Source organism: Prionailurus viverrinus, chromosome C1, assembly GCF_022837055.1.
Source record: "Prionailurus viverrinus isolate Anna chromosome C1, UM_Priviv_1.0, whole genome shotgun sequence".
Taxonomy (NCBI): Eukaryota; Metazoa; Chordata; class Mammalia; order Carnivora; family Felidae; genus Prionailurus; species Prionailurus viverrinus.
The window spans coordinates 135,967,563-135,991,692 of NC_062568.1; the positions used below are offsets into that span (position 1 = coordinate 135,967,563).

General features: G+C 37.0%; 1 protein-coding gene across 2 annotated transcripts in view; it reads right to left on the bottom strand.

Moving 5' to 3' along the window:
• The window catches only part of RPAP2 (RNA polymerase II associated protein 2), a 99,951-nt gene that overhangs the window by 19,069 nt on the left and 56,752 nt on the right, over window positions 1-24,130 (bottom strand). The window contains exons 11-12 of one of the 2 annotated variants that reach the window (XM_047869511.1): window positions 19,790-19,858; window positions 17,411-17,545 (exon numbers count right to left, since the gene is read on the bottom strand). In XM_047869511.1, the coding sequence (XP_047725467.1) occupies window positions 17,411-17,545; window positions 19,790-19,858 (204 nt within the window). The remainder of the gene's footprint in view (window positions 1-17,410; window positions 17,546-19,789; window positions 19,859-24,130) is intronic. The other variant, XM_047869512.1, reaches the window with a different exon arrangement.

Sequence of the window (24,130 nt, forward strand, 5' to 3'; positions counted from 1 at the left end):
TGATACAGTCTGGATTATCCTTTCCTGAATAATCTGGGTGAAATGTGTGAAAATCACATAGGCACTTGCCTGAAGTAATATAGCACAAACATCCTTTAACCTTGCCCTCAAAACTAGGAGAGAATCAACAAGTCTTAGAGTTTCTCACTGAGTCTTTATCACTGATTTCCAAACTCACAGAATCAAAACTGGTAGGCTATAAAATGACCCTGAACAACACTCCTCAAAGTCAATGGTCTTAAGAAAAAGCTTTGAGAATGTCTATGTGAATAAATGTCACCAGAAAGCATGGTTTGGGGTTGGAGGAAGGGACAGGAAGTGAAAAGCCACATACTTTTCTATACCTATCAGATTTGAGAAATTACTGGGTTCACACAGAGTTCTGTTGCAGTAGGGAAACCTGTTCTGCTGATTACCACGCATAGAGGTGATGAACATGCAGAGACTGCTAAAAGATAATGCTGGGCTTAAAAGAAATGTTTAAACACTCACTCTTATCCTTCAGAAGTTAATGCTGGGAAGGAGAAAGTAAGCAGCATGCACAGGTACTTGGCTTGTCACTTTGCCAGTTACAAGAGAACAGATAACTACAATACTTGACCCTTGGGAGGCTTAGAATAAAACAAAAACAAAAGTCTTCTGAAACAGATAAGGTATCTTTATTAATAATGGCCTGGGTTAAGTGTAGATTCTAAAAGATGAAGTTTAACTGCATAGTCTTATTTTATAAGCCTATACCATTCACTTAATTTCCTCAAGTGTGATTTAGTCTCAACCTATCCACCAAGTTTTCTTTTGACAGCTGAAGTACCTGAGGCTTTGGACAGGGAAAGGGGCTTATCCAGGGTCATACTGGTTAAGAATAGTGCTAAAATTGGACACCTTTATCACAAAGGCATCTTGCTTACCCGTCAAGTCTCGTTATTCCTTTCTTCCTGAGTAACAGTTGTTATTTCATCCACATTTTATCTTCTACTAAAAAAATGAGTTGGGATTTTCCCTCCTTTTCTACATGAACAAGTGCTAAATGACAAGGATTAAACCAGAATACCTCTGTCTGTTCACACACACACTCAAAACTGAAACAAAAGAAAGCTGTGACCAGTATGTAACACAGTGGGTCAAAATGTCATCTATTTTCAGAAATTTGAGGGTTCACCCAAACCCAAGGCATTTTGCAGAATGCACCTCTCAGATTTTAAAAAGAAATTTCTGGTATAAACTTTGAAAAAGAATTTTATCTGTATAATTCAGGGCTCCTTAGCATGTAAGTAATTAGGATTTCCTATTTAACATAACTCTTTTTCCACCTTGCTTATTTCTTATTAGGGAGAATGAAGAAGAATATTCAACTCTGTCAATGACTCTGTAAAAACATTTCTGTAATCTGTGGCCCCTGGCTTCCTCCCTGAAGTTAACAAAACACACTTAGGCACAGGGAAAGAACCAAAAAGCCATCCCTGAGGAACAGCTTTTCTTTTCCCATATATCAAAATGGACTGGGTCTTGGGCAGAGGTACTACTTCATGGCACTTTCCTAAACTGCTGGTGATATTTTTATGTAGACAGGAAATGTGGCTTTACAACTGAAAAGGAATTCAGATACTTTAAAATGGGTGGTGGGTAGGTTTCTAAAGTAGAGCAAATGAATTCATTTCCCTTGAAGAAATGCCAGTTCTTTTCCCCACTTATTCCCTTTGTGGCAAGATCTCAACTCCTGAATCAAACATATGAAACATCAGTGATTTCCAAGTTTGTAAAAGGATTTTTTTTTTCTTTATGAAACTAACTGGTTGGTCTTTAACCTTTCTGTGAAGTTGCAGCAAGTGTTAACGCTATGGTGAGGCCCAAGTGACTTTCTTAAGGTCACACAGTCAGTAAGAGATGAGCAAATAACCCAGAAGAACTCCCACTAGTCCACACTTCTAACCACTATACCACACAAACTCACATGTCTGATTCATTTTAAGACCTGAGTATACCTTATTATTTCAAAGGCCCAGTTGGTATATGCTCTTCAAATAATTTCTGAAATCTGTCATTACAAAATAAAATGTGCTGATGAAAACTGACAAGTCTATTGTTTCTAATTCATCTTTTCTCTATGACAGCCAAAAAGTACCTTCCAACACCATTAACTAATTGAAAACTTCAGAAGAAAGTTAAGAAGTGCCTTGAAGCAAGCAAATCCTAGCAGACGTAGCTCAATCAACTGATTCAGCCTAGCCCTAGCACACTAATAATTGCCCTATAATTAACTATAGCGGTTCTCAATTCTGTCTGTACAAATTACAATCACTTGGGTAACTTAAAAAATACATATGCCGAGTCCCCATCCCAGACCAATGAATTAAAATCTTTGAATCAGGTATTGATATATTTAAAGAGCTTCCAATGTGATTCCAATGTACAACTAATATTGAGAACCACTGTAAATTTCTCAACTGTATAAATTTGTGCAATTCTGATTATGTGTTACACTTGTTACTTACACAGTTGGAAGAAACTAAATAGCAAGGGAAATGAGATCTTTGCATAAACAGCTATATAACAAAGTTGAAGCTAATACAGACACAAAGGATGGTCTCATCTATAGGAATTTATACAAGGAAGATGTTTCTACCTCTGGGACGTTAAGGAAGGCTTCTAAGGAGGCAGTGACATCTAAACTGGGCCTTGGAGGCTAGGACAGACAGATCTCAAGAGGAAAGGCACTTTAAACACAGTTCAGAGTGCTAACAAAGATGTTTGTAGGGGGGAAACAGTGGATGCAATTTAAGAACACAGAAGAATAAGTTGTAGAGGCAGTTTGGGACCACTTTAAGAGAGCCTCGAATTTCAAGCAAAATTACATGGTAGGAATTGGGGCATCACTAGGTTTCTGAACAAAGGCCTGCCCTAATCGTGAAATGATTCTTAAAGGCGGAGAAACGATGGACTAGTCAAAAGTAGAGACACATTGCAAGGAAACCTGTTTGGGAAGGCTCTCATTGCAGGAGTCTAGGCAAGTAATGAAAGCCTGATGTAAGTCAGCAGTACTGGGAAAGGAGAAAAACAACTGGGTAAGAGAAGTTACAAAGGCAGGACTGAGCAACTGAGTAGATGAGAAATAAGGGCAAGAGAAGCACCAACTAGTCAGCTTTCAATTCTGGATAATTACAAAGATGGAAATGTCACCAAAAGAAATAGGGGACTTTTCAAAGATGAACTCAAATCTCCGATTTGACACTGTGAATTGCCTGAGGGATATCCAAATGCAGATGTCCAGCAAAAAATAAAGTTTTGTCTGCAACCTAAGAGAAATGTCAGAGCTGAAGATACAACTTTGGGGGACGAGATACAAGTAATGTTTGACTGGGATGAACAATTTTCTTCCTAAGATAACTCCATTATCCTTTACCAATTATATTTGTGATTTCTTGAACCTTTCACCGGCACTCTTCTGAATCTCTTGCATCCTTAATTCTCCTATTCATGGTAACTATAAGCTGAGATCAATGGTACCGCTGGCTTTCTCCACACCTACAGCAGCATGGCTGACTCCCAACAACTGGGGGTAGGGAGTGGCAGGAAGGAGACTGGTAACACTACAAATCCATGATCTCTGGCCACTTCTGAACACTCAGTGTCACTTGTCGATTTTCTCTGGCCCTGGGATAGGTCCTGTTCCAGATCCTCCTAATGACTACTCTGGTACCACTATTTTCACTCTACTCAACCATCATCTCTTGACTCTGAGAACACAACCTCATATCCTAGTTCATGAAAAATGAAGTTGTCAGGCGTGATTAACAGTCTCTCCCTGCTACTTACAAACTTATCTACAGCCACATTATTCTTCACTTATTTTCTTCCATCTATTTAAGCTATTCCATCTGCCTGTGACCATGATCCCATTTCTTTGTGCCTCCTCTGTGACCCTATTCCATGGTATATATCTACCCCTCCATCTCATTCTCAATTTCAGATTATTTTTCTTTCCTGGCTCCTTCTCCACACCCTATTAAACATGCTTTAGTGTCCTTTCAAAACAAATTGTTCAATTTCTCTCCTACCCTTATCATAAAGTTTCTCAAAAGAGAAATCAACATTTGCTGACTCTACTTCCTCATCTTAATCTCAGATATAAAGGATTATGTATTTCTTCCAATTATGTAAAGAGGTTTTTTTTTTTCCAAATGTACATTTTTTCCCCTTGGGTAAAGAATACATATCTATTCCTACTTTTAATGTACAGTTGACCCCTGAACAACATGGGTTTGTACTACTACATGGTCTACTTATACGCATATTTTTTTAATATAAGGTATATAGTACTGTAAATGTATTTTCCTGATGATTTTCTTAATAATTTTTTCTCTCATTTTATTTTAACAGACAGTACATAACACATACAACATATAAAACATGTGTTAATCAACTGCTTATGTTACTGGTAAGGCTTCTGGTCAAGAGCAGGCTATTAGGAAAGTTTGGGGGGGGGAGTCAAAAGTTTTATGTGGATTTTTGACTAGAGGGGGCAGGGGTCAGTGCCCTAGACCCCATGTTGTTCAAGGGTAAACCATATATCGTAATGTATAACCTTAGCTGCAGAGAATTTGTTAGTGGCATTTAGTTTTATAGTTTTGGGAACTGGGAGCATGTAAAAGTTCTGTAAATCTCTTGTCAGATGAGCAACATATTTCTCTGCAATGAAATCGTAAGAATACTAGTTATAACCTGGTGATTGCTTTATTCTTACAAAACATTTTTTGCAGCGTAGCTGATTTGCCACTCACTATAATTAAAAACCTTCATGTGATAAACAACATCATAATGTGGGGCCCGAAAAACTCAACGGAAAAAAAAATCAGTAAATAAATAGAACTCAGAAATAATACAGGTAATTCAGTTACTAGAACATGGTTTCACTTCCACAGAAATCGTAGGTGTTCACCAAGCAGTTTGCAGTAGTTTTCTAGGTACTTCTGGTCCACTGGAATATTCAGTATTAAGACTTGTCTATTTTGATATGTCCATGTTTTAAGACAGAGTATACCTTTTCTAGTTGTACTAAAAGGAAAGAAAGCTAACTCTCAAACTCCTCATTCAAAATGGATAATGGATCAACACAAACAGTAGTAATATAATATCAAGACTCGTTTTACCCTTTGGCCTTAAAATCTTCTCTAAAGCTTTATAAAAATACTTAAACACGGAGTAAAATGGAAACATTTGAATTTTGCCTCCAAGAACTATGTTACTTTAGTGTTAACTAGAACTATCAGAATGAGAAAAGTCAGAGGCAGGAAGAATATTAAAAAGGTGTTAAGTCTCTATAATAAACAATCTACACGGAAGTATTGAAAGACAACAGAGGAAAAACACACTAGGCAATTAGGATCTTGAATTTAACAAACACTCGATACACCTGGGAATAATCATTTTTTCTCCTTAAAACTTTTATTCAGGTTTGCAAGATTAGTTAATAAAATACACTCATAAAGCTAGTTAAAGAAAGAGTTTGCCTCTAGAGTAAAATTTTCCATTAGGACCCATTAATATTTGATAAATTCTTCCAATTCAACGAACAAATACCAACATGTAAAACATTTAAAGAATTCTCCATAATTGTGTCTGTGATGCACCAGATAAATAAAGGATTTAGTGCCATGCTATACTTGATGATTAACTGCTCTATAACTGATTCTTCTATTTTATCATTTATCAGTCCACAGAAGATAAAAGAGTAAGTTCATGGAAGGTAAGAGAAAAGCAGTATTTGGAATCAGTCAAGTTTTTAAATCAAAGAAACATTTAAAAAATTTAAATGTTCACTAATTTTATAATTATAGGAATTAAAAAACAATCTCATGTTTATATCTAGCTTTGTTTTTCATTAATTTTATTCAAGATTTTATAAAAATCTATTTGCAAAAAAGCAATGCTAGATTTGGTTAAAAGTAGCAATTATTTTTAGGCTAAATAGTCACACCCTTATCAGACTACCCACCCTGGAAAATATGAATCATTACAGAGACACAGGGTCACTGTCCTTCCTTTCACCCATAATCGTAAGCAACTATTTTGTTTTTCCTGTGCAATGCAATTTTACCAGTGCTACCAATTCTGTGTTTAAGTACATAACATCAATAATAATTTATCCAAGTCTTTCCTATCCCTCCATTCATTTGCTTTATTCTACAAATACTCACTGAGTACTTCACTTAATAAGTGCCAGATTGAGATGTCGAGTGCTTGGCACTAAGGAGACAAAAGTCATCTAGACACCGTCCTTGGCTGAAGGAGATTATGTTTTGGTAAGAAAACAGTTTCAAATTCACCTCACTTACTGTAGGCACCTTTCCAGGTTTACTACTGCTTACACATTGTCCAAACAAAAATGTCTGGATGAAGGGAAAGCCTCTTATTTTCATTTGGAAACATGTCTGTGTGTGTGTGTGTGTGTGTGTGTGTGTGTGTGTGTGTGTGAATGAAGTACACGTGTAAGTCCCCAGGAATGATTTGTGGATCATGAAAGATGAGAAGAAAGGGAAGGTGAAAATCATGAATATGAAAAAAAAGTTAGTCACCAGAATTAAACATAGTGGCTATATTTAGGTCAAGCTTAGAAAAGCTGCCTTAAATTAATTCTCCTAGGGAAGATCACTGACCTGTGGTGGAGGGGGATAACAATCAGAGCAAGTAATGGAGCAATAATACCCATATGGGTTTTGGAAGAAGAAATATATAAGGTTTGGTTCATTCACTTTTGTACAGAAGCAGAATGTTAGCAAATATTACTCACATTCAAGGCAAGGAGAGAGAAACATGTGGAGGAAAAAGTGGGAAAGAGAGGTGGGTGACAGGGTTTAGAGAAGAAAAATTAATAGGCAAATTTGCCTTTGATGACATTCCCAGTTTCTTCATGGGTTGTATCCTGTCAATTACCCTGTATCTTTTTAGTATTCCCAATTCTGCCTGTCTGACATCTCCTTGCCCCCTGCCACCAACATGCCCAAGCTCCACTATCCTGAGAAGTCTTCTGAAGATTTACCATGTCATATCAGGTTATAGTTGCTTCCCTTTCCTCTTTTGGCTACCATATGAAAAGAATGGTCAACATATGCTACAACTGTCTACTACAGCAACCCCTGCAATCTGGTCTCAATGCCTATCATTCTAACAAAACTGCTTTCTTGAAGGTCACCTACCTAGTTGCCAAAGCCATAGCCTTTTTTTCAACAGAGGATAAATACCTGGTTCTCAGAAACGTAGTTACCACTTCTTTCTTAAACCTCACACCTGCTTTGGATTCCTTGACAGTGTTCTGGTTGGATACATACCTTTCTGAAGTACATTGTGCTGAGGAAAACGCACGCATTTTCAAGTCAGAAAGGTCTGAGTATGAGTCCCAGGTGTGACCTTGGACAAAGTACTTGTTTTCCAAGAGTCTGTTTCTTCCTCTGGGAGGTGGGACACCACTACTGACCTCACTGGATTGTGAAGATCAAATAAAATAACGTATGTAAAGAACCTAGTATGGTGCTGCCCATAGCTGATGTTCAAAAATGCCCATTTTCCTCCTCTTTCTGCTATCTCTGTAGTGCTTAGGCATCCTTGGCATGGATGCAGCTGTTCCACAGGTTCTATCTCATCTTGGCTCCACATTAAACACCCTCTATCTCTGCCAAGTCACCATTTCTGTGCTTACTCCAAAATCTAGGTATCTGATTTTCCTTACCACTTTTTTTTAATGTTTGTTAACTTTTTACATAAAATGTGACAAAATGATTTGCAACAATGGGAACTGTACAGCTGGTCAGGTGAGCTTCAGAGCTGCATTACTTTAGGATCAACTTTGCTTATTTCCACCAGGGTCCCTCCTGGGGGATATAAGTATCCTGAACCCTTATAGTTGTGGTTCTTCATCCAAAGTCCAGCTCCTCAGTCATGCCTTGATTTACTGAATAGGCCACTTCTCTTTCCACTTCAGAGCTGGAGGCATGAACTCCGGAAATGTGCCCATGTAACATGCAAGTGAGACAAAAAGCATCCAGCCAAGCATGATCATGACAACAAGTAACACAATGTCTAAGACACAATTGTACAGTGAAAGGCTATTCACCAAGATTTTGGCAAAGGAGTGTGCTTGTGAAACCCTCAGTTGGTAGAGGTCTTACATGTGCATTCCAGTCCTTGGTTCCAAAGGATCCACAATGCCCTCCTGTACTGCTTCTCCTCAGGTCCATCCTATTCCTCTCCTTACAGATGTACCCAAGTTTCCTTCCAGCAAACTGTGTCGTGGCCCCTGGGCGCTAATGCCTTTCCCACAGTGCTCAGGGTCCACGCTAGGGTGCTGGTCCAACTCTGGACAGAGTGGCTGCTGAGCCTGGGCATTGGACATGGGTGAACTCCTTATCATTCTTTAGATCCAATTCCACATTTTCAACTACCTAACTGGGGAACCACCCAACTAAATAATCTGCCTGAACCCTAAACTGAACAAGAATAGTCTCAGTGCTTGAAGAGCAGGTATTGAATCACATGAATCATCTCTCTCTCTTTCTTTAAAATTTTTAAAAATGTTTACTTTTGAGAGAGAGACAGTGTGAGTTGGGGAGGGGCAGAGAGAGAGGGAGACACAGAATCTGAAGCAGGTTCCAGGCTCTGAGCTGTTAGCACAGAGCCCGATGTGGAGTTCGAACTCATGAACCGTGAGATCATGACCTGAGCTGAAGCTGGACATTTAACCGAGTGAGACACCCAGGTGCCCCAAATGCACCATCTCTTAAAATTAGTTCCCCCTCCCCATTCCCCTAAAGGCACCAGTATTTTCCCAGTCATCTGTCTTAATATGGGCATACTGAGGAGATACTGAGGGTTTGGTTCTAGACCACTTCAGGAAAGTGAGTATCACAATAAAGTCAAAGGAATTGTTTGGTTTCCTACTGCATATAAAAGTTACGTTTACACTGTATTGTAGTCTATTATGTGAAACAGTATTATGTCTAAAAACATATACACCTTAATTAAAAAATAATTTAAAAATGCCATAACCTGAGCTTTCAGTGAGTCATGATTACTGATCATAGGTCACCATAGTAAATATAATAAGTTTGAAATACTACGAGAATCACCAAAATATGACATAAAGACACGAAGTGAGCAGATGGCGAGCTGTTGGAAAATGGTGCTGATAGACCTGCTCAGTGCAGGGTTGCCACAAACCTTCAATCTGCAAAAAATGCAATTACCTGCAAAGTGCAATAATGTGAAGCCTGATAAAATGAAGTGTGCCTATATTTTGACATTGTTTTTTATCCACCTCCCATATTGCTAAAACTTGTCGATTCTCGAGTTGTAATGTCTCTTATCATCTACAGGTCTCTCCCATTTAATTCTCACTGTAATCATTTTAGTTCACTGCCTCATTGCTCTTTGGTTAACTAGGCTGTTACTAGTGGAGTCGGAGAAAATCAATTTCATAAATGATGTGGGCAAGAGTAAGAATGCACGAGATTAAGGAAAAGCACTGGAATCACTGACAGCACACTAGTTCTTAAAGAAGTTTGTCCAGTGAATGGATGATAGTCTGAGGGGGTCAGTGAGGTTAAGAACAAAGGATAAAATTGTTTCTTCTGTTTTGTTTTTTTAAGCTTTAAAGAGGAGTAAGCAGTTGTAGGCAGGAGGGAAGGGGTCAACAAAGAGCAAGGAAGGATAGTTTCCTAATTAACCTCATTCATACATTCACTCATTCACTGCCAGATATTTATTGTGAATCTATAATTAAACACAAAGCTAAGTGTATAATGGTGAATAAAATCAGACAAAGAACCAGCCCCTAAAATCTTCAAGTTGAATGAGGGAGGCAGATTTTAATCAAGTAGTCAGGCAATTAAAAATAAAATTGAAAACAGAACAGTGTAGGAAAGATAAGTGCATGGTGTTATAAAAACAAAACAAAACAAAAAACGAAACAACAACAACCCTATTTGTAAAGATATCTGCTCTAGTCAGGGAAGTCAAGAAAGATTTCTTGAGGAAGAAACACTTCCTCAAGTTCTAAAAGATAAAGGGGAATTAACCAAACGAAGAGGGGAGGGAAGAAGGTCCTGGACATAGGGAACAGCCTGGGTCCTATGGTGAGAGAGTGTGATGCTAAGGGCTGAAAGAGGGTCAGTGTGCTGGGAAGGAGAAGAACAAGGTAGGGTGGTGTGAGGGGAGGCTGGAGAAGAAGGGGCTGTACTGCACAGGGCCACATAGGCCACAGTAATAAGTTTTTCTTTAAGAGCAATTGGAAGTGGATGAAATACTGGTGTAGGGTAGAAGACACAATCAGATGTGACTCTAGATCTCTGCAAGACTGATCTTCCTAAAGCACGGGCTTCATGACAGTACTCTGCTCAAAACTTAACATGACTTTCGGGGCACCTGGGTGGCTCAGTCGGTTGAGCGTCCAACTCCAGCTCAGGTCATGATCTCACCACTCGTGAGTTTGAGCCCCACGTCAGGCTCTGTGCTGACAACTCAGAGCCTGGAGTCTGCTTCCAATTCTATGTCTCCTTCTCTCACTGCCCCTCTCCCTCTCACACTTTCTCTCAAAAATAAATAAATGTTAAAAAAAAAATGACTTTCACTCTCCACTGAAGTAAGTTTATCTGCCATGAAAAGATCTATCTCTGTAATAGACCCAACTTTCCAATCACTCTTTCCAGTTATTTTGTACTCTTCAAGAAATCTTTTGCTTTTTGTTTTTTTTTTTTTTTTCATGCTAGAAGTACCTCCAGAATGCCCTCATCCTTTCATTTCTATTTCTTGACACCCTTTCTATTTTGGAGGGTCAACACAAAGCCCGCTGCTATGAAACTTTCTTTTTTTTTTTTATTAAATCTTTTTAGTCCAGATCTTTAGTCTCTTTGGAACTCCCAAGTCTATGCTTCCTTTTTGCCCATATGATACATTTAACTTTTTATTGTACACATTCATATCCCCTTTTCCTCAAAATCCAGTAGGCTGTAAAGTCTTTCAGTGCAGAGGCTTTGTTTAACCTTTGTATCCCCCACAGAGCCTAAGAGACAGTCTTACCAGAAGCAGCTGCTCAATAAACATTGTCTATTTTTAAATTCAGATTTCTAACTATTTGGAACCTTTTCAATTATTGTGTAGATGCCAGCTTCTACACTAATTTATAGTTACAATGCTACAACAAAGTGTGGGTCTCATTTCCTTCTCTGTTATATATGGGTTCTACTTATGTTGATTGTCATGGCATGGTATTAGAGACATTTAAAAAAAAAAGACTAAACCAACTCTTTAGAAGAAAAATCAGAGCTACAAGGCAGGTGCTTATCAATTCTTTAGCTAATAATAAGATGATATTATCTCAGAGAAGAAACTCAGGTCGCCCTACAATATCTAGTTCAAAGAAGATTTATCAATGAACACTTGAGATCTTTTCATCAGTGAATAAAAAAAAAAGTAGGAAGTAAAAAAGGAAAACATTACTCTAGAACCACTTTAAACATTTCCTTAAATGTGATCTGAACAAAGAATTCGAAATTCTCACATCAAAGTTCTTTCTAGACATCCCTATTCACTGACAGCACTTATTCCCACATAAAGTGTAAAGGATAATAATGTAGAAGAGGGAAAAGAGGTCCATAGATCATAGTGATGATTCTGTAAGCATAATTAGTTTTAAAACATATTTTTACATTAAAATAATCAGCTTACGCATTTTATTTTGCTTTTCACTACTGTTAAGTATAATGGTGAGGTACTAAACCACTCCATTGTTTCCTTTTGTACAGGGCAGTTTCCTTAGCTTTGATGAAGAAAGCAATATAATGTCAGCTAATATAATGTCACTCTGAGGTAGAAAGACAGTAAAGGAATCCTGGGGGTGGGGAATGGGGGGGTGTGTTCCTCCCAGTGACTTAAATGAGTGCTCTGTAATCTTTCCACAGAGTGACTAGCCATATCACTCAAAGCATTTCTTTGGCAAGTTTAATGACTAAGATCATTAAGTAATAATACTGAGGCAGTGTTACTATGGCTCTATCAGCAAAATTAAATTGCTTCCTACACTAAATATACTCATCCTCACTGTCTCCTTCAGTAACCTTTGGCCTATTGCGTTAGAATAATTTCTTACATATATTATCTCATAGTTGAATTCACACTGCTAAGTTCATTTAACCCAGATATAGCCTAACCTCTCATTTTGCCAACAAGAAAAAAAAAAAAAAAACCAGGATATAATCCAGAATGAGACTGAATTTAGGGTTTTAAGAGGCCCTTGTGTAGCTAAAGGTAGTCTGTATGGTAAAAAAACTACATTTATTAAAAATGATTAATAAAAATTATTTACATACATTTAAATTGCATTTACTTTTATCCTAGGCACAAAGTTAAAGTCCCAAAATCAAGAGGCAGATGAGGCTATTAAGGAATTCTAAGAAAAATAAAATAGGTAGAAAAGAAGAACATACCCTGAAGAAGTATGCCATTATGGGCTTTCTACTTCATAACTATTATCTAGGAAACTGAGATAAAAACTTTGATTATAAAAGACTATGCCAGCCAAATAAAATAAAATGTTTTTCTTATAACAGATGGTTTATGTCCTGATAATGTTTGTATTTAATGCTTTAGGATTACCTATTAATAAGGAAGCAGGGATGCTTTCCATTGATATTTCTAATTCAAAGCAAACAAGTTCTTTGTAACTCACTTTGTAGTGATATATTACATACAGGTTTGTTTAAAGGGCTGGGCTATCGTGACTTTAAACTTTATATCTAAATCCTGTTTGTGACAAACCTATAGAGCAGCTTTGTAGATGAGGGTTGGAAAAGTTTTTCTTCATAATTGTTGTTATGCAACAATTCTTTCAGAATAGTGGCTTTAACTTTTTTTTTCAATGCCCTAGAACTGAAATGGAACCAACCAGTGGTGTCCATATGCAACCATGATCTCACTCTTACAGTGCCCAACCCTGAGGCTGGGGTAACAGTGTCCTAAAGCCTCTTGACTCCCAGCCTCTCCTGGCTTGTCCTCTCAGTGAGCTCATTCAGGATGTCAAAATGTCACTGACAGATGTGGAGACTGACTCTGCAAGTCAAGGTTGTGATTGGCAAGGGCCAGGTACTGCCTGATACTTGCTGTCACCAATGTTCCCACTGCTGCTGCTTGGGATGAGGAAGCTAGACAGAACACCCTTTTGCTATGGATCCTTAGTGAACTGTGGCTTGAGGTTGGGGACTCTCAGCTACTTGTGGATAAAAACACTAACCATTATAAACTTGCCAAAATTACAAGGAATTCTGAGGGGAAAAATCACTGAGGAAAGTAGGCTTTGGTTAAAAATTTAAACAAGTATTTTTTCTTTAGAAAAGATCTGGATTCCTACAGTTACTTCAATTTAAAAATATCTCTCAGCAATAAATATGGGGGGGGGGTTAGAAATAATCTAATTATTGTTTAATCATCAGTAAACAAACACTTAAACTTCACAATGACAATGGTACTGTGATAGTAAACATCATAAGATAAACAAATCCAAGATTTACACAAGGGGAAAAAAAAAACAAAGAATTTTATGGATACTGAAGAATCCAAAAATATGCCACCCGTTACGATTCAGACATTCAATTTATATGGTCTCATATTCAACACTATGGTCATTCTGGAAGCAGGGGGCGGTTGTAGGTAGTCATTTTGCATATTAAGTAGAAATTCCCAGAACATAAGAAATAGATATTACAAGTCCATGAAGGTCTAAAATCAATCAAAATGTGCATATTTAAGTTTTGGAAAAACTGTTAATGTAAGCCTCTAAAATGACTACTGGCTTTGAGGCAAGAAGAGAAGACCTTTATAGTTCAATCTATGGAGCCCTCATACATTGCCAGTGGAAATGTAAAACACTGAAGCCACTGTTCCACAGGCTAGCAGTTCCTCAGAGATTAAATAGAATTAGCATATGATGGTAACTCTATTTTTAGGTGTATACACAAGAGAACTAAAACATGTTCACACCAAAACTTACACACAAATGTTTATAACAACCAGAAGGTACAAACAACCTAAATGTCCATCAGCTGATTAATGGATAAATAAAATGTAGTATATCCATAAAATGGAATATTACTCATACAAAAAAAGGAACAAAGTACTGTTACATGCTACAGTGTTAATTAACTTTGACAACACTGTGTTAAGTGAAAGAAACCACACACAAAAGGCCACATATTATATCATTCCACCTGTATGAAATGTTCAGAATCCATAGCGACAGAAAACAGATTAGTGGTTACCAGGGGATGAGGGAAGAGGAAATTGGGGCTAAGCTAACAGGTAGGGTTCTTTTTGGAATGATGGAAATGCTTTGGAATTAGACAGTGGTGACAGCTGCATAATATAACAAATATACTAAAACCCAGAGAATGGTACACTATAAAATAGTGAGTTTTATGTTATATGAATTATATCTTGATAAAAATTCAGTTAAATATAAAAAATTCCATAATTATATGGAAAAAAAAGTTATTTCAATGATCTTCCACTATATGGTCTTAACTACTTAGAACCAAATGTTAGAAGAAAGGCCTTAGAATACTTCTGAGAACCAAAAAATTTCTAAGGAACTACGTCTTCATTTTTCATGGTATGCTCACAAACTTCTCTAAGGAAATTAGTGATGGGTAGGCTAAAAAAAAAAAAAAAATCTGCTGAGGCAAAAAGCCTTAGTCACATCTTTCTATTCATGCCTGGTACCCTAGGGAAGTGACTCTCCTGAGTGTCTATGTGTATGATGATTACCTAAAGTGGCTGCCCATATCCAGCGAAGGCTTTTGTTTAGTGATCATGGTCAAGTTGAGCTTGTTTAAATACCATTTCTCAGGACTTACATGCTACTCCCTTAACGATAGGAATACTGAAAGCTTTTAGGAGGAATATACTATTGCATGGTCTCTGCCTAGGAAGTGGGCCATAGTTCACTGGAAACAGACAGTTCAGATAAATAAAGTGAAAGCAGACATTTTTGGAGATGATCTTGAAAGCTTTCCATTAGAGAACATCAAGGGCATAAAACTAGGAAGAGCATGTATCCATGTTAGATTACCAGAAGTCACTCTCTACCTTCTCTTCTTTCTAGGTAATAAAAAGTATTCATCTCCTTCATTAGATAACCAAATCCTTCCCATGGACCATAACATATACCCCCTAACTGGCTACGCACTAAAAGACACCTGACTCCTATGCTACAATTAACCTCAGATTATCATAATACAAAGTAGTGGCTACTTACAAAGGTTAACTTGGGTGGAAAAGTAGTATTTTAAATACAAAAGGACACTGAGGAAACTGATTCTCATTTCTCACATGTGGGTTGTACATAAAGTAAGTCAGGCCAGTTAATTTGCTTCTCCATAGACTTCTATCTGGCTTCTCTTTGGCTGCTAGTCTGGACCTTTCTCTCTATTTGTCAGCTTTAAGTCAACATTTGCACAGTCCCCTCTTGTGTTACAGGCTGAAGTATAATGAGAAGTCAAAGATGACTTGGGAAGACTAAGAGCAAAAGGAAGAGAAAAAGGAGAGAAGGGATCAAGCTGATGGGGGTGTCCTATGGCTATAAAATCTTCTCACAAAATACCAGTCAAAATATTCTCAAGGAGAATATCCTGAGTACTGAGACCATGATGCAAAGCGATCCTACAGTTTCTGTTTTTTTCCTGTATTAAGAGTAGGATGAGAATTATGAGGAATACAAAAACAAATATGATATCATTATGAGGAGGCATCACAAAATGCACTTTAATGTCATTAATTTTTATGCTTGCTAATTTGGCAAACACATCAAAATTATATAAATTCATTAACTAGCGTTACACTGTATGTAGGCACTAAAATATTTATAGCAGACTATCTATCTATCTATTTATACACATCTTTATGAAAAACCATGCACTGAGACTGTGGAAAAAGTCTAATATTAGAGCATTATTTTTGTGGCAAAAGCAGATTCAACTTTGTATTGTTTCAATATACAGTATATAAGAGTAAAGTCTGATAAAGTTCAGCTGAGATAAAAAATTACTGTAAGTGCTTAAGCATAACACCAATTACCAGGTTACTTTACCATATTTCTAATGAGTTATTAAAAACAAACAACAACAAAAAAAGAACTGGGTCAATTTTCAGTATTACAGATGTTTTATGTAAGGAGTTCTTGAGAATCTTTGTTAATCATAACATTTATTAAAGAAATAAGAAAGGACTAAAGGGAAATTAATTTCTTCACTGTTAAGTAAGTGTATACTGTTTAAGCTCTGATTTAAAAAGTCTTTCTGTGTGCTCTTGGTAACTACTTAAGGTCTGAGTACAAAATATATATATCCATAAATGTTGTAGTCACAGTGGCTATTCAAGTCGTATGGAATTTGTGAAAAATCTAAATGAAATGGCAATAGGTCATGATTTATTTTTATAGATAGGTGTATTTCACTAAGTGTGCAAAGATGAAGTGTACAACTCAATTTGATCAATTTCTTCCTGAGATTATATTGGTATAAAATTCCCATCAGTATACACTGACAAATTGCATGTTGTGGTTCCAATTTTTTTTTAAGTTTATTTGTTATGAGAGAATCTCAAGCAGGCACCAAGGTGTCAGCAAGAGCCCGATGTGTGGCTCGAACTCACTAAACCATGACTTGAGCTGAAATCAAGAGTTGGATGCTTAGCCAACTGAGTCACCCAGGTGCCCCTCAAATTTTTAAAATGTTAATACACCTGTGAAAGTGCAAGGGAAGTTACCAGCAAAATATGATTTGACACAAAAACACCTCATTTACTTTTGAGCATACAGATGTAAAAATTCAAGAACCAGCCTTCTTTCTTTCTTCTGGACTATCATGTTTTGCCTAAAATATTGATTTTTCCCCCTCTGCAAGAGTTAGACTGGAGCCAGCACAGCAACATACTAATAAAATGTATACTTTTTAAAGTGGTTTTCAAGAAAAATTTTGAAACAGCTTTCATTCACTAAACAAGTGCTATTAGTAACAAAACCTTGCAATGTTAGTATACAAAGAATAGAACTATTGTTATAATAATTAACATACTATCTTATTACACTCATCTTCAGTGACTACAACTGCCATTCAGAATCTTTTTCCTAGCTATAAGGATTTGTAAGGAGTTCACTTTTAACATGAATTCCAGAAATATCTGCAAGCAACGGCTAAACAAGTTTCATTGGAAATTTGAGAATAGATGCAAAGGTTTTCTAAGTCATAGAATAATTAAAAAAAAAAAAAAGATAATCCCATGTATGCTATTATCAGTTTTAGCAACAATAAATTAAAAGGCTGAGTGGTGGGGTTACTGGTCCACAGATGTGTGAGTATGTTACTTCCTTTACCTGTTTATGCGCATGTCTCTTTGGGTACTAAAGTCTCCAAATTTTTCACTGTGTTTAAGATTCTTTATCCAATGCTGGTCCTCAAGCCTGCTTTTTCTTCCCCCAATGACAAAATGCCTTTCCCAAAATTGTGAACTGTTAAGTGGGCAGAAAGAGAGGTACAAATCTAAAGTATAATTATACTTTATAGAAGTAAATGGGAGTAGTATTTTAATAGGCTAAGAATGAAAGGGGCTATAAATTGAGCCAGAGATTCTCTTGGGGGAAGAAATATGAAAAGCTAAAGGGGACTTCCTTAGAAAAGAGGAAATAAATAAAATAATACTGGGACAGGAGACAAAAGTCTTAGAGCTGATGACCAAAAAATAAGGAGACTCAGCTAGTGAAGATAAAGAAGGTGCAAAAGCAAAATGGAAGGGATCAGAAATAGCCTGCAAGAAGGGGCAATGGCAAAAGTTAGAATTGTGAGAAAATAATATTTGAAGGGCAAAACCCAAGAAAGAAGCAGCTGACTTGGCGTCTACAGTGACCAACGATTTTAAAAGAAGCTGAAAGAGCCCTAACTGGGCAGGATTTTACAGGTCCAGGTATCAAAAGGACAAAGAATTAGGAGAAAGACAGGTAGATCTAGATAGTGGTTAACACATAATGAAAGGTAAGAATTTAAGGTGAATGAGAAAAGGAAACAGGGTTTACTGCTATCCCAAGACTGATTGTGTAACGTGCAACATGTAATGCAACTAAGATGTGCAGTCTCTTTCTTGAATTCAATTAAGTTACTATTTTTATGGGTCACTGACCCTTGAAATAAGAGGTTCCCTATACTAGATCCAAAGTTAGGGAAGTCAGTGCATAAAACAACTAGCAAAGCTTTCAATATTTTGTGCCACACTGAAATCAAACACTAGAGGTTTATTTTTGTAGGGAATAATTTGAAATTTTAACAGCAGTCTTTATTATTTCATTTTATATACTTTTTTTGTTCATTGCTGTACATTTTGGACAATATGTGTCAAGAGTTTGATACAAAAAGAAAAGTAGGACCTAATAACGTGTGTCTTCAGTAAGCAGCTGCTCATTAAGATAATACTTCCAGTTACTGGCTTAGAAAGCAAGATTCTGAGATTACTGCTTGGCCCAGGCCTGTGACTTGTCAACCAAAAAAGTTACTTCCTCTTTAGTATAATGAATTGCAGAAGTACAGTTAAACAGTTATCTATGAGGGTTTATTGGCAGGCATAGGATATGGTGGGTGAGCAGAGTTACTGATATTTTTTTTTTGCCAGTGACCAAAATATTTACAAATTTCATAAAATGGAAAGAACTTTCTAAAATATTAATAAGATCTGTTTCACAAATAACCAATTCAACTGGGACCCTGAATAGTAGAAATGACAAAAGATTTGTTCTTACGGCTGATAAAAAATTTATTATCAAGGCATTCAAGTAAAGTTATTTTCTGTGTTCTGATTTAATGAATCCTGTGAGTTGTATTTGGTTGGATGACACAGATGTTGGCTCACTGAAGCCTACTCTAATGCCTCCCAGCACAGCCTTCCTTGGGACAGTGAAGCCAGAGTAACATGTCAGACTGAAGAAATATCAAGAAAGAGAGAGCAGGGCTGGAGATGCTATGAGGTTGGCTCATAACACTTCTTGACCTATGAGTGTCCAGTAAAGTATTCACTGTCCTATGGGCTTCAATGACTTAACAAGCTCCAAGTAGCAACAGTAATGCAGTAATGAATGGTCCTCAAAAGAAGACTTGCAATTCAAGCTGAAAAACACTACACTTACTAGAAGGTTTTAACCCTACCGAGAGACAGCTTTAGAAACCACCAGTGATTTCTTAAAAGGTGAATGAGTATTAAATGTTTTATATATGCTTCTGTACTATCTACTTTAGTTCCTTTAATCTGTTTGATTTTAAAGATGTACATTAGTTTGGAAAATAAAACTTTCCCAAAGCGATTAATGCTGAGACAAATGAAACAGCATTGGATATGTTGGTAAAATTACAGTTATAAAACGAGGCCCATTCAATGCTAATAAAAATGCATTGTTAAAAATGAAATTAAAGGGCTATTCCATATATATTCCACATGGAGTTGTTCTCTTTCAAAATATAACAAATCATATTTGCAAAGATAAAGGCCTTTGGAAGAAAATACGGTAAAAAATATAAAGAGAATAATTAAATCTTGTGAAAATACTGGCATATCACTTTACACTAGTTATTTTATCATATAGGACAGGAAAATAAGGCACAAAATAGAGGTATCTTTTCTCATGATGCTTATAAAATCAATGAACAACTTTGTTTTTCCCCAATCAAAATTCTATTTACTATTTAGAGTTAAAATCTGAAATAGTACTTACAATGACAACAACACCACAGCAATTAAGGTCCACTCTGCAGGTTTGTGTATAATATTTCTATTTGTTAACCTGTAAGACAGGAAGATAAAGTTTACCAAAGGATTGTTACATTTAAATATAAGAACCTTCTATTTTTAGATAAAATCAGATTTATAACATCATATTTCCAAAGAGCACTATTTTCTTTTCTTTTTATGTTTGATGGAGTCAATAGCATATTGTGGCTTAATCTTCAGTATTGGATAATGACCATCTCAAAAGAAAGTGCTCCAGTCTTACTTTTATATATTTATAACAATATTACTGTTAGACAAGATGGGAGTATAGGAACAACATGGGAAACTAAATTGCATAATTTATTAAAATATACACACACTTCCCTATAAACATATCTTCTTCTGTATTTTCCTCTAATCAACATTTCATTAAATAAGCTAACAAGGTAATAAGCAATTTCTGATTTTAATTTATCTTTAGTATCTTTCTACCTTGTGGTAGGCTGGCAGGAGGCAATGAAGAAATGTTATAATCCATAATTTATAGAGATAAGAGTTGACAATAAATTATAAGACTAGATATTTTTTTTTCAATATATGAAGCTTATTGTCAAATTGGTTTCCATACAACACCCAGTGCTCATCCCAAAAGGTGCCCTCCTCAATACCCATCACCCACCTTCTCCTCCCTCCCACCCCCCATCAACCCTCAGTTTGTTCTCAGTTTTTAAGAGTCTCTTATGCTTTGGCTCTCTTCACTCTAACCTCTTTTTTTTTTTTCCTTCCCCTCCCCCATGGGTTTCTGTTACGTTTCTCAGGATCCACATAAGAGTGAAATCATATGGTATCTGTCTTTCTCTGTATGGCTTATTTCACTTAGCATAACACTCTCCAGTTCCATCCATGTTGCTACAAAGGGCCATATTTCATTCTTTCTCATTGCCACGTAGTACTCCATTGTGTATATAAACCACAATTTCTTTATCCATTCATCAGTTGATGGACATTTTGGCTCTTTCCATAATTTGGCTATTGTTGAGAGTGCTGCTATAAACATTGGGGTACAAGTGCACCTATGCATCAGCACTCCTGTATCCCTTGGGTAAATTCCTAGCAGTGCTATTGCTGGGTAATAGGGTAGGTCTATTTTTAATTTTCTGAGGAATTTTCCAGAGTGGCTGCACCAATTTGCATTCCCACCAACAGTGCAAGAGGGTTCCCGTTTCTCCACATCCTCGCCAGCATCTATAGTCTCCTGATTTGTTCATTTTGGCGACTCTGACTGGCGTGAGGTGATATCTGAGTGTGGTTTTGATTTGTATTTCCCTGATGAGGAGTGACGTTGAGCATCTTTTCATGTGCCTGTTGGCCATCCGGATGTCTTCTTTAGAGAAGTGTCTATTCATGTTTTCTGCCCATTTCTTCACTGGGTTAGCAATTTCTTACTTGACACATCCCCAAAGGCAAGGGAATTAAAAGCAAAAATGAACTACTGGGACCTTATGAAGATAAAAAGCTTCTGCACAGCAAAGGAAACAACCAACAAAACTAAAAGGCAACCAACGGAATGGGAAAAGATATTTGCAAATGACGAATCGGACAAAGGGCTAGTATCCAAAATCTATAAAGAGCTCACCAAACTCCACACCCGAAGACTAGATCTTTATCAAAAAAAAGTTTGTTTTTTTTTTTTTTTTTAATTTTTTTTTTCAACGTTTATTTATTTTTGGGACAGAGAGAGACAGAGCATGAACGGGGGAGGGGCAGAGAGAGAGGGAGACACAGAATCGGAAACAGGCTCCAGGCTCCGAGCCATCAGCCCAGAGCCCGACGCGGGGCTCGAACTCCCGGACCGCGAGATCGTGACCTGGCTGAAGTCGGACGCTTAACCGACTGCGCCACCCAGGCGCCCCAAAAAAAAGTTTTTAAATCAGTTTCTAACTCTATCACTCAGCAATTGATGACAACAATATACACTGTAGTAATTTAGTTTCTCATAAAGCATTTGGAAAAATTACTCCAAATAAAAAAGTGATATAAATCAGTAAGGAAAAAAAAAACCAGCCAGTAACATCTGATAAAGGATGGTTACCCAAAATATACAAAGAACTCTTAAAATTTAACAGTAGGAAAATAAATAGCCCAATTACAAAACAGTCCAAATACCTTAACAGACTTATCAAAGATAAACAAATGACAGATAAGCACATAAAAAGACACATCACATCTCAAGGGGAATGCAATTTAAAACAAGATACTATACACTAATTACAATGGCCCAAATCCTGAACACTGACAAAACCAAATGCTGAATCAAAGTCACTTCACCAAGGTCATACATTTGCTACACTGATAAATCCACATTGACATCATGATATAATTAGTCAAATGTACGGCTCTGTTATAAGGACGTGGAGCAATAGGAACTCTCATTCATTGCTGATGGGAATGCAAAATGGTACAGGAACTTTGGATGAGCTTGGTGCTTTCTTACAAAACTAATCATGTTCCTTGGTATTTACCCAAAGGAGTCAACAACTTATGACTTTAAAAACCTGCACACAGATGTGTATAGCAGCTCTATTTACAACTTCCAAAACTTGGAAGCAACCAAAACGTCTTTCAGTAGGCAAATGGAAAAATAAGTTGTGGTACATCTAGTAGTATTATTCAGCCCTAAAAAGATATGTGCTATCAAACTCCCAAAAGATGTGTTGGTACTTTATATGCATATTACTAAAGTGAAAAGAAGCCAGTCTGAAAAAGCTACATACCAACTACATGACATTCTGGAAAAGGTAAAACTATGGAGACAGTAGAAAGATCATTGGTTGCCAGGGGTGTGTGGAATAGGGTGGGTTGCGTGGGGGGAGTGACAAATAGGTGAAGCACAGAGGAATTTTAGGGCAGTGAAAATACCCTATGTTAGTAAATGGTGGATACATGTCATTATACACTTAATCCAAACCCATAGATTATTTGACACCAAGAGTGAACTCTAATGTAAACTATGGACTCTGGGTGATAATGATGTTGTCAATGTAAGCTCATCAACTGAAGCAAGTACGTAACTCTGGTTGGGGATGTTGCTAATGTGGGAGGCTATACATGTGTGGAGGCAAGGGGTGTTATAGGGAATCTCTGTACCCTTTTCTCAATTTTGCTATGAACTTAAAACTGCTCTTAAAAAAATAGTCTTAAAAAAAATCCCCAGCCAATAAACAAACAGTCAAAATACATAAGCAGGCAATTTACAGAGGAGGAACTCTGCACTCTTTCAGAAGTTCTGATTTTGGATTACTCCACGGCGTCTGCCCTTGGGTCCCTCATCTCTCTCTCTATATAGTCATTCCCTTAGTGATGTTATCCAATTTCATAGCTTTAAATATTAGATAACTACGTGCAGACAATGCTCAAATTTATGATCTCTAGCCTGGTTCTTTTCCTTGAATTCCAGACTTCTGTATGTAATGATCTCCTTGACATTTCCACTTGATTATCTAATAGGCATCTCAAAACTTAGCATAGATAAAATTGAGCTCCTCTTCTTCCCCCAAAACCAAGTCTTCTTGCAGACAGATCCACCTCTATAGGGTGGCTATGGAATCCTTCTAGAATCCAGTTGCTCAGGCCACAAATCCTGTGGTTAACCTTGGCTCTCTTGATGTCCCATGTGCAACCATGGGACATCATGTCCCATGTCCAAATCCCAATGATACTATCTTCAAAAAAGAATTTGATTACTTTTTATTATCTCCACTCCTTTCATCTTGGTCCACATCATTTCTTGCCTAGATTACCAAGACAGCATCCTAAACAGACTTTCTGCCTCTGCCCATCTATTGTTATTGCAATTCTCAAATCAGCAGCCAGAATGATGCTGTTAAAAATGTATGTCATATCATGTTATTCTTCTGTCCACAATCAACCAACTGCTCTCCATCTCACTTGGAGGAAAAGTGAAAGAATGACCATAACTACGAGGCCTATATAATCTATACCACACCCACTCCCCGCCCTGTACTTCTCTGACCATATCTCTTTTTACTCTTGCTTCTGCTCATTTCTCCAGTCTCACTAACATCCTTAATATTTTGTGAATAAGCCAGGCCTGCTGCACCTAATATATTTTCAGAGATAGGAACATGGCTTGTTCTCTCACCAACTTTTAGATCTTTCTACAAATGGCATCTTCTCCATGAGGTCTTCCCTGACCAGCCTATCTAAAATCACAACTATCTCCCTCCTCAGTATCATCCCCTCTTCCGCTTCTGGGGAGAAAAGGAAGAGAATGAACTGAGAAAGGGAAAAGAGCATATCACCATATAATAATAAACATATTGTT